Source organism: Triturus cristatus, chromosome 4_1, assembly GCF_964204655.1.
Source record: "Triturus cristatus chromosome 4_1, aTriCri1.1, whole genome shotgun sequence".
Taxonomy (NCBI): Eukaryota; Metazoa; Chordata; class Amphibia; order Caudata; family Salamandridae; genus Triturus; species Triturus cristatus.
Window position 1 is genome coordinate 678,562,444 of NC_140585.1, and position 12,188 is coordinate 678,574,631.

General features: G+C 43.8%; 1 protein-coding gene across 3 annotated transcripts in view; it reads left to right on the top strand.

Moving 5' to 3' along the window:
- ASZ1 (ankyrin repeat, SAM and basic leucine zipper domain containing 1) overlaps positions 1-12,188 on the top strand; it is a 1,654,265-nt gene that overhangs the window by 1,181,602 nt on the left and 460,475 nt on the right. For all 3 annotated transcript variants that reach the window (XR_014981315.1, XM_085653129.1, XM_085653130.1), the window contains exon 9: positions 12,097-12,153. Coding sequence is in view for 2 of the 3 variants with exons in the window: in XM_085653129.1 (XP_085509255.1) it covers positions 12,097-12,153 (57 nt within the window). In the remaining variant the exon portion in view is untranslated. The remainder of the gene's footprint in view (positions 1-12,096; positions 12,154-12,188) is intronic.

Here is a 12,188-nt window from a genome sequence, read left to right on the forward strand (position 1 = left end):
TTTGGGACGGGGAGTCCCTTTGCAGGACATCTGTCAGGCGGCGACGTGGGCTTCGCTGCACACGTTTGCCAGGCATTATTGCCTAGACAGCCAAGTCCGGAGGGATGGCTTCTTTGGCCGTTCTGTCCTCCAGGACTTTCTGGTGTGATCTTGGTTCGCAGACCCACCACCGGGGTTGGTATTGCTTGGGTATCTATTCTAAGGTGAGGAATCTAACTAACCTGTTTCTTTCAGATGTTACTTACCTTCGGTAACGATGTATCTGTAAGAAACATTAGTTAGTTAGATTCCTCACCGACCCACCCATCCTCCCCGTTCTGCGAACTGACATCTAGGGTTAAGGCTATCCTTTTCAGGGCCCTAGATTTTTTGGCACCAGTGTCGGTCTCTTGCATGGCTCTGCGTTCCTGGCGCGGAAAGCTATGTACAAGAACTGACGTCAGCGCGCGAGGGCGGCGTCTAAGTACTCCGACGTCATTACGGCGCACGACGCCAACGAAGGACGCGGTGCCGCAGACGACTCCGAGCGACGCGCAAGGGGTATTGCTACAAAAATCTTCCGGATCCAGTCTGACGCCTGGGGATATTCTAACGTGAGGAATCTAACTAACTGATGTTTCTTACAGATACATCGTTACCGAAGGTAAGTAACTTGTTCTTTTGGAGCATTATTCCAGATTGTATTATGTTATGATATAGGCTTGAACATAGTTGCTCACAAACATTTTCCCAGGAGCCACAACATTTGGTCTGTGTTGTGACCAAGGGCCACATTGATACCAGCAGGGTGGCCTGCTGGTATCAATGTGGTGGTGCTGGTGAACTTTCCGGTGGTGGTTTCTGGTGAACTTTCTTCTGTCAAAATATGACCAACCTCTAAAAAACAACACATTGAGTCTCTCACTTCCAAAGCAAAACAGAAAGGTGGCTGTGGTGTGTCTGTGACATTCATGTCAAAGACCACAATTGGCTAAGTAATAGAAACAATTTCCAAACTGATAAAAAGACACATTACTAAAGAGATAAAAGACGCAGGTATGTACTCAATCCAAATAGACTCCACTCAAGATATAAGTATTACTGACCAGTGTTCCATTATCATCCGATATGTCACAGACACTGTATATGAGCGCCTAATAGCAGTCAGAAAGTGCACTTTGTCAACTGGAAAAGGATTGTTCGAGTTGGTACAAACTGCAATTCAACAAAATGGTCTTGACATAGCTGAGTGCAGTGGAAATTCAACTGCTGGTGCTTCCAACATGCAAGACCAGTTCAATGGACTCAGTCCTTGGCTAAGCAAAGAACCTCCAAGTCACATACATGTCTGGTGTTATGCACATGTGTTAAACCTTGTACTTATTGATGTGACCAAACATCTAAAGCGTCCACCTCTCTTTGGACTTCTAAACTCTTTCTCCGGGAGTCATATAAAAGGATGGATGTGTGGCGTGAGCTGGCAAAGGATGGTCGGACAGGCCAGATAATTGGAGAAACAAGGTGGTGGGCAAAAGGTGCTGCTCTCAAAGGTTTTGGCTCTTTCAATACCCCTGCCAATGCTATGTTTATTGATGTGGTCAAAGTCCTTCATAATATTTCATCTGACAATCTTAGATTTATTCCAAATGTATGCTGCCAAGCCTTACAATTTGCTGACGGGCTATGTAAATTTCAAACAGTCCTAACAGCCCAATTGTATCTTCGCATTTTTGCTTCAACCACACCACTGTCTAAGTTTCTCCAAACAAGTGGAATGGATATCCTGCAATCACAGAAAATGGTGTCAGACACTATAAAACTCTTTGCCACAGATTCCCGCAAATTTGATGCTGTGTACTCTGCTGCCACAACATTTTCAGAGTGGCCCAACAAAGGTTTAGAAGAAAGGAACTGTGACCAAGAAGTAGAAATGACACTTACTGAAGGGAGAGTGTCATTTAAAAAGATGCCTGGGATGAGCACAAAGGATGAGCCTATAACCCTAGCCAAAGATTGATTTCGTATTGGGGTGCATAGTACAGTAATGGACATGGTTACTCAAAGTCTGACCACTTATTTCAAGACACACTTAACTTTGGCAGCAGATATAGCCTGCCTGGACTCAAAGAACTTCAATGAGAGTCTCCCAGGTAATGCTCTTGTGTGACTTTGCTCCGTTTTGCAAAACATAGATAGCTTCACAACTGTGCAGACCTTGCAGGAAGAACTTCAAGATTTTGGTACTAAATGTTCAAATTTAAAAAGGACACTACCTGAAGAGTATGACCGAGAAGACCAGACTAATGAAGACAAATCACTGCAAGTAAAAGAATTTGACTAAGAACCTGAGGCTGGGCCAACAAAGTGCAATACTTGCTGTGCTGTCTGTTGTTACTCTAGCTTGAAAAAATACCTTCTTTTCAGCAGTGCCTATCATCATTTGTATTGTACATGCAAATATGTCTTGACCTTATCCTGTTCACAAGTAGCCTGTGAGAGACGTTTTTCTAAACTGAACTGCATGAAAACCCGCCTAAGAAACCAAATTGGTCAGGAAAACCTTGAAGCCTTTATGCTCATGTGAGTTGAATGGAATATGCTGTCTTAGTTGAAAACCAATGACATTATTGACTTAGTTGCAAAAAGAAGTGCATTGCTACATGAACGCTTGATTCAGTAATCCTTCGTCTCCCCATGGCCCAGACTTAAAGGCAGCAACAGATATGAACAAAGCGTTTTTTTTTTTTGTATATGGGTATCAACTGTTGGCTGTGGAACAAATTTACTACTAGATTGTACGGATACATTTTTTCCGCATTTTTTTACACCCCAGACTGCCTTTTCCTCGTTTGTCAATTCTTACTTTTGTTATTACATGTTCTATTCTCAGAGATTCCAGTCTTACCCTTTCCCCTTGACTTTGTAATAGATTTATGATTTATGTGATGATCAGAGTCAAGGACATAGCTGGTTGGGATTGAGTATCTAATTAAATTGTGCAGGGCGTTAAGACTGCAAGTCAGTATTCAGTTTTCAGAACAGCAGTGCTCCTAGTCTTTACCAATGTTACTGGCTTTGTAAGCTTTAAAAGGCTTAATTTACAAAATATTTCTCTACAAATTAGACCTCTAAGAGTAACCAAATGGCGTTTTATGAAAGGGCAAGCCTGTGAATGTGGGCCACGCCCTGCGAATGTGGGCCACTTTTACGTCGGTGCCAGGGCCAAATTGTGATCCCAATCTGACCCTGCCTGGGGGTCCCCCGACAATTTTGGACCTCCCACCCAAAGCTATGCCCTTTGTTGTGGTCTTAGGGAACGTGGGTAGCAAAACGGGCTTCACTAAAGCCCTTTTTGAAGACTTAAAAGTGGTCCGAATGTTTAATTTGATCAGAAGAGGAGTTAAATTCCTTCCAGGCGACTGTGTTGTTATGTCTTTTAAATCCCCTTGCCTGGTGCAGTTCTGCATAGGTCTAGTTCTCTATTTCCACCCTACATGAAGTTATCAATCTCCCTTTGGGGTACTTTTATCGCACTCTGATTTGGGGAATGGGCCTCACCCATCTTCTGGCCTGGATTTGATTCAGTTACCCGATTTTTACCTTTCGATTACTATCCAAAATACTTTTTCTCTGCTGGCTGAGTTAGACTGAATCATCTGACTTTCTTTCTGGCCAGAGAAGTCCCATCTTGCCCTTGCAATATGCTTTCGGGCCGCGAGACTTCCTCACCTAGCATAGATGTTCTCACGAGTCACCCCAGTCTACATCCTCCTGCCCCCCACAACTATGGTGGCCGGCCTCGTTCCTGGATTCCCTCGGTTTTCCTCTGCGACCACTGAGTCCTCTCATCTACATAATTTCCTGGTCTGGAATATAGCAGGTTTACACTCAAAGGTTTGCCTTCCAACCTGGATTGGCTTTGATAGGAAATGTTGGTTTCTTTGCTTTCAAAATACTCCGGCACTGGAGCCTATCCACATTGTTGGGTTTAAGACTTTCCATCCACCTAGCATACCTTTAGAAGGTGGTAGATACAAGGGGGGGTTGCCTACCGTTGTCTCAAATGTATTGCCTTTCAGCACGAGTAGAGAATGGTCTTTGCTGTACTATTTAATTATTGTTTACGAACTTGCACCCAAGCTGAACCTTATTATTGTTAATTTTTATAATCCTGCATCTCCATCTGAAATTATTAATGCCCTATCCCAACTTGAGCATTAACTAGAAAAACTATGCTGTTTTATAATGTGTAGTGGTAATTTAAACATTCACTTATGTGCTTTTCCAACTGAAACGGTTTGTAGTATGGTAGATCCGAATAACGACAAAATCAGTTTTTTGTACTGTGATTATAGGTCAAAATTAAAACATATAATGTTAAAATTTGACCTTGCATTTTTAAATGAACTGTGTTCTAACACTACTCCTTTTAATCCCATTTTATAGGTGGCGGTTGCACTACTGTTATTGATATATTCTTTGCTCTCATAATCTGGATGTTTACTTTGTTAACTTTACGACCCATACCATCCTCATGAGCGATAACTATCCCTAGAGTATAAATGTTAGGCTAGAGTTTGACCGGAAGGCTAGTTATGTCGAACATATCTCTGACAACTCTGTATTATCATTTAATGCTTCTTCTCTGCGTTGGTCTCTGGTGAATTCCTTCTAAACCTAGTCACCACCCACCGTTAAGCCTTGGATGCATGTCTGAATACCTCTTCTAACAATGCTGCCACTAAGGCCCCATTTTTAAACATCTCCTGTGGGATATAAGATGCATTACCTAGAACTTTGCCGTTGTCTAAAAATGATAGGCCAGAATGGTTTCATGGTACTTGCACTAAAACCTATAATTGTCTTAAGGCAGCCCTTTGAAGTGAGAAGGCATAGATCAGAATATAAACTAGCACTAAAAAAGAGGAAGAAGGAATTAAACACTATGGTCTGGGAATCCTTGATCAAAGCCAGCTTGTTCCGGGGCACCCACTTAAAGGAGGCTTGTACCTCAGAACTGGTAGCAGCTTTCAATGACACCGATTGGGTTGCCCATTTATCTATGATTTACTCCATCCCCAAGCAGTTGACTTAGGGGCCTGACCCTTCTTGCTTAGATGGCCTGACTTCAGATTTTAGTAATCTATATTTTTCCATGGACAAGATCAATACAGCAATAGCAGGGAGCAAGGGCGGTAAAGCCCCCGTCCTGGATTGCATCCCTTAGGGGGTCCAGTCTTAGCCAGGGTATTAGGGGCTTGTTGCCGCTTCGGTTTTCTGCACACTTGGTTGAAGGCGGTGATAGTACCAATTTTTAAGAAAGGGGATTGCGCTAATCCCGCTTGCTATTGCACCATTTCACTACTAGAGTCCCTGGTGAAAGTTACATGGAGAATTTTGTTGAATCGTCTATAAGAGTGGGCCAAAGCCAACGACATAAATTCTGACATACAGTATGGTTTTCGTAAGGGCCTTGGGACCATTGAGCAGGGGGTTAAATCTTAACATGTCTATTGGTAAATATACTCCCATGAAGAAGGGCCACCTGGTTTTAGCCTTTGTTGACCTGTCGACTCATTCAACTGTGTCCTTCATAGCAAACTGTGGGTAACCCTACTTGAGCTCATGGTGGATCCATTGATCATAGCCTTCATCAGAGAAACTTACTTGGGGGTAAGGGGTGGGTGTAAGACTGCGATACGTTTAAGGCCGGGGTGAATGCAATAGCACCTTTGACCTTGAGAGAGGTGTCAGGCAGGGCTGTATTCTTGCACCCTTTCTATTTAAATTGTACATCAATAGTTGTCTGCCCTAATAAATACCTGCAGGGACCTTTCACAAATTAGTCATAGACCCATTCCCGGTTTACTTTATGCTGATGATGCTGTGCTCATGTCTCAAACCCCGCTGACCTGCTGCTGCTTTTTGACGTTTTTGTTACCTTCATGTCCGACCTTGGTCTGATGGTTTATATAGGGGCAACCTTTGTAACGAAGTGCGGTAGGCAAATAAGTAGGTGCCTCGACATTATGATTAACAACGCAAAATTAAGTTTTGCCCTGACTTTGATAGTTGGGCATCTTATGTGATGACCACGGCGCATGGACCCAAGCCTTAAACATTAGGAAAATGTAATTTAATAAAACCATTTCAGCGCAGCTTAATCTCTCCGCTAAGCTTGGCAATAAACAGATCAGGGAAATGCTAACCATATAAATCACTAAATGTGTTTTAGTAGTCCTATATGGGGCGGCAGTCTGGGGTTACCGTAACACCTCTCAGCTCCAGGGAACACCCTTTTAAGCAACCCCTTGTCGGTTCCACATAGTTGTTCCTCTTTTGTTTGTCACTTGGAATTTGGGACTGTGTATTTATCCGACTTGATTAAAATCCAGCCTATTTACTGTGGCATAAAGTATGGACCTGTGAATGTACTGGTTTTAACCGTCTGATTTGAAAGGATTGTCTTAAATTGACCTGGTCTGATGTATTCCCCTGGCTTAAATTTGGTAAACAGTTTTGCAAGGAAGTTGGAGGCCACGCTTAATATTTTGATACGCCTGATGTGTTGAACTGTATTAGTAGACATGATCTGAAAAATCATTCTGATTGGGGCAGAGTAGTATAGTATCTTTGATACACGCACGCCCACAACCATAGATGCCTCACGCATGCGCAGTCAAGCTTTTAGCCCGGATAAGGGAACTACCCACACACGAGTTCTAGCTACTTATTTAAGAGGCGTATTTTGCCGTGGGGAGTCCTTTACTGGCAGCCGCATGGATAGGGCAGGTACACTGGCGTGACCATCTAGGCTGAAATGTGAGTATCTGTGAGTAGAGGGGATTTACGACCCTAACAGCTTGAGAACAATGATATGCATCTTACTCCGTTTGTACACATTTATTGTTTCAGCCCAGTAACGTATGGGTGGTCCATGCGCCTAGCCGAAGGAGTATCTGTGTCCGACCAGTTAGGTAAGACTCCCGAGTAGCTAAGGTTGCTCCGTGCGGAGTAGTAATTTTTACGGGTGAGGTTCGCTGCCGATGTTAGTGTTCTACACTGTAAGTTAGATTCCCTCACACTAGCCCATCAGATAGGAACTCAATTATCACTTACAATATGGGTGCTGTGAGGTGAAGAACTGTGTAAGATGCCATGTACGGTTGTGATGCCCACACACACATATATATTATGGATTTGAGTGCCTGCTTTTACATGGGTAAGATGTGCACACGACTGTGGCACACATATGTTGTATCAAGTTTTACTGATAGACATCCCCACTGCTGTTTCTTTTTTGTTTTCCTAGATACTGACCTGGAGCCTATTCTTCATCATTAACCTGTGACCATACCGAGGAACACAGTTTGTGGCCCAGAGCGGTATTGAGGGTATTATCTTTTTATGATTCACCAACCTTCACGTGCACTTAATTTTAACAATTTGGTCCTGACGAACCGCCATCGACCTCTTATAGGCGGAAGAAGCGCGAAACATGTTGACCTATGACTGACCTATGACTCATGACCCCTGGGCATAGTGTGCTTCTGGGGTCATATCTTCTCAGCAGTCCAAAGCCTGTTAAGGGTACATCTAATAAAATTTGCTGCATGATGACCCTTTTTTTACATATTTTTCACATCATCTAGCACGCACTTCATTTACCCTCCATCTACAACCCACTCCCCACACACCCACATGCACCATCCGGCGGTCCTCAAAAGATCTCCGACAAAGAGACCCTTTGTGGGGCCCGTAGGGAATTGCAGCGTCGGCCCTACGAGGAGCAACCGCCCGATGATGAAGCATGACACCCTTCGGGGTGTGTGAGGGCAATAGAGGACAAAGAGTGGTCTTCCAGTTTCTTGGGTGGGTTTCTAATCTAGGAAATTTTCACACTCTGCTTAACTTCTTTTTTCTCTTTTTTAGGGCTTGGTGACTCTGTGCACCCGTCCATAGGAACTTTGTCCTCCTGGTGTTAGATATTGAATTTAGGGAGCATGGACACTGGACCTTTTTAGCTCCTAGATCCCCCCCTCTTTTTGTGATATATACATACATTTGATGCCACAACCTCTGACAAATGTTTTGGTCGCCATCTGAAAATATTAACTCAAATACTTTTAGGCTGTGAAGACCATAGCGTTACAACAAACAAATGATGGACGGAATGCTGACAATGCATACATTCTCCCCCAGTCAAGAGATCTGGGTTAAATCCATCGTTCTTTTGCCCACTACACCACCCCAGTTCAGACATGGCCATATGCAAATCAGTCTTGACCCTGTGCCTCATGGGAACTGTCCAGCCCGAACTGCCAAGCCATGTCTTCCCTGGACCGGAATCAAGTATCCTAGGACCGGTTTCTGGCTATCAGCCGTCATCAGCCAGGATAGCTTGACTCCAGTGGCGTAGTGAGCACGGGTCCCACGTCTGGGAATACCCATCCCACTTAGGGCGAAAAGCGTTACAACAAACAATTGATGGACGGAATGCTGACAATGCATACATTCTCCCCCAGTCAAGAGATCTGGGTTAAATCCATCGTTCTTTTGCCCACTACACCTGGGGGAGAATGTATGCCTTGTCAACATTCCGTCCATCATTTGTTTGTTGTAACGCTTTTTGCCCTAAGTGGGATGGGTATTCCCAGACGTGGGACCCGTGCTCACTACGCCACTGGAGTCAAGCTATCCTCGCTGATGACGGCTGATAGCCAGAAACCGGTCCTAGGATGCTTGATTCCGGTCCAGGGAAGACCTGGCTTGGCAGTTCGGGCTGGACTGTTCCCATGAGGCACAGGGTCAAGACTGATTTGCATATGGCCATGTCTAAACTGGGGTGGTGTAGTGGGCAAAAGAACGATGGATTTAACCCAGATCTCTTGACTGGGGGAGAATGTATGCATTGTCAGCATTCCGTCCATCATTTGTTTGTTGTAACGCTTCTCGCCCTAAGTGGGATGGGTATTCCCAGACGTGGGACCCGTGCTCACTACGCCACTGGAGTCAAGCTATCCTGGCTGATGACGGCTGATAGCCAGAAACCGGTCCTAGGATTCTTGATTCCGGTCCAGGGAAGACATGGCTTGGCAGTTCGGGCTGGACTGTTCCCATGAGGCACAGGGTCAAGACTGATTTGCATATGGCCATGTCTAAACTGGGGTGGTGTAGTGGGCAAAAGAACGATGGATTTAACCCAGATCTCTTGACTGGGGGAGAATGTATGCATTGTCAGCATTCCGTCCATCATTTGTTTGTTGTAACGCTTTTGGCCCTAAGTGGGATGGGTATTCCCAGACGTGGGACCCGTGCTCACTACGCCACTGGAGTCAAGCTATCCTGGCTGATGACGGCTGATAGCCAGAAACCGGTCCTAGGATGCTTGATTCCGGTCCAGGGAAGACCTGGCCTGGCAGTTCGGGCTGGACTGTTCCCATGAGGCACAGGGTCAAGACTGATTTGCATATGGCCATGTCTAAACTGGGGTGGTGTAGTGGGCAAAAGAACGATGGATTTAACCCAGATCTCTTGACTGGGGGAGAATGTATGCATTGTCAGCATTCCGTCCATCATTTGTTTGTTGTAACGCTTTTCGCCTTAAGTGGGATCGGTATTCCCAGGCGTGGGACCCGTGCTCACTACGCCACTGGAGTCAAGATCCTGGCTGATGACGGCTGATAGCCAGAAACCGGTCCTAGGATGCTTGATTCCGGTCCAGGGAAGACATGGCTTGGCAGTTCGGGCTGGACTGTTCCCATGAGGCACAGGGTCAAGACTGATTTGCATATGGCCATGTCTAAACTGGGGTGGTGTAGTGGGCAAAAGAACGATGGATTTAACCCAGATCTCTTGACTGGGGGAGAATGTATGCATTGTCAGCATTCCGTCCATCATTTGTTTGTTGTAACGCTTTTCGCCCTAAGTGGGATGGGTATTCCCAGACGTCGGACCCGTGCTCACTACGCCACTGGAGTCAAGCTATCCTGGCTGATGACGGCTGATAGCCGGAAACCGGTCCTAGGATGCTTGATTGCGGTCCAGGGAAGACATGGCTTGGCAGTTCGGGCTGGACTATTCCCATGAGGCACAGGGTCAAGACTGATTTGCATATGGCCATGTCTAAACTGGGGTGGTGTAGTGGGCAAAAGAACGATGGATTTAACCCAGATCTCTTGACTTGGGGAGAATGTATGCATTGTCAGCATTCCGTCCATTTGTTTGTTGTAACGTGAAGACCATAGCGGCAGGAGTTACCAATAGGACGACTGGGAGACTAAAAGCTGAACAATTACTTTTTCCCCCACTAGTCATTTATGCAACAACATGTACTTGTGCTATTCTGAAATAACCTGAAAAACCCTGGTCTTTGAATTTTCTTTAAAAAAATCTAGGCGGGACCTCTCACCAACACATGCTTAGCCATAAAGCTGCCACTCACCAGTAACAATTTTGGTAGGTGGGCATTTCTTGAGCTGTTTCAGTTGTTTTTTGTTGTCCTCCCCGCCTCCCTTTCCATAGTGGAGTGACTATAATAGTCAATTCAATTATGATGTTCCTGGGGTAGTTATTTTCTCTTAAAATTGTGTATAGATAGGGAGTGCTTTTTAATCTGGTTCCATTTCTCCCACTAAATTAAACAGAACAGTTTATAATTGTGGGTTATAATTCCAATTATTAGTATTATTAATATTATATTACGTTATATCAGACCAAATAATACAGCTAAAGACCTAAATTGGGCAGTGATATAACAGCTACAAATCATAGGAAATGAGCAACATTTTGCTAGCAGGGAACAGAAATGGATATGCGAATTATTCTGCTAAAAGTGGCAACTTCACACAGAGTTTAGAATGTAGCTCGGTTTTATGTTTTTACAAACGTTTACATCAATGCAAGTAGTATATTCTGGATAAACTGGTTATGGTCCTAAACAGGAAATAGAGAATAACAGGAGACAAGTACCAGACAAACTGGTCACACATCTTTTTTTCATTGTCAACTAAATCGGGACAGTGACAGGATAGATGGTGATTAGCTAGAGGGGTAACTAGGTCCTGAAAAAAGCCTATGATCCACTAGGGCATCACAAGATAGCCAGAGACATGTTGATCACCATTATTGGCAATAATGGTCATTACAACCAATGCTTATACACTGTTTTTCTTTTTAATTGTGTGATCAAATCATCAACCTAACTACGCACAATTTTAACACAAAAACTCCTGGAAATATAGTAATAGAACTGACTATGAATCGCTCAACTATATCAGAAAAGCCCCAAAATAACTGATGGAGCTCGAGGATAACCCGCCTAGCAACAATTACTGTTGGAGAGAGGCACCCATTTGATCAAGCATGCCACAAAGTTTGGTTGAGGGGTTGCGTCCTCTTTTTTTAAGGAAACCAAAAGACTGATTTGGATTGTAAGTTGTTCCACAATACACATCAAGAAAATGTATTTCACTGTGTTGCTTTATGGAAGACCACAGCAGACCTGATACAGGAAGGTGATAACTGACCCTGCTAATGTGCCTGGTAGTTATATTGCCAAGGGCAGAAACAGATTGTCAAATTTACAAATCTGGTAGGGATATTGTTTTGCAAGCCTATCTCATCATGGCTAAAAAGGACATCTGCTGAGTTCGAAGCGTGATCTAAAATAAAAGGTCCACAGGCAGGAGAGCAGGGACAGTATCAAGGGGCTAGTGCCCCTGAAGAAGCTGGTGAATGCTTTGGGTGGATTTAATCAATTCTTAATGTAATAGCCAGAACTGTTAGCATAGAAAATTGGAATTATTGTGCATTCCAAATTCTCTTTGTAATAAAAAGCCTTAACTTTCTTGTTAGTTGCGAAAATATCTACTTTTGCAACTTAATGCTGTTCTGGGAAAACAATTGTATTTCTGCACTCTGTGCACTTGTTTTATAGCTGTGCCAGCTCTTCAAGACTTTTCATTTCAAGTGGATAATCTGCCACCTTAAATTATAGGTGTCAAAGAATAAAATACTTTTCTAGTTAGTGTTTACTCACAACAGTGTGTTAGACATATTTTAGTACTTTACATTGTTGACATGCTTGTTACAAATGTTATTTCTTTTATTGCACAGGACAGTGAAGTTTCATTACGGCAGCTTTTAACCATGACAGAAGATGACTTTGAAAAGGTTTGTGAATTTATTTGTTTTTAGTCAGGCTCCTT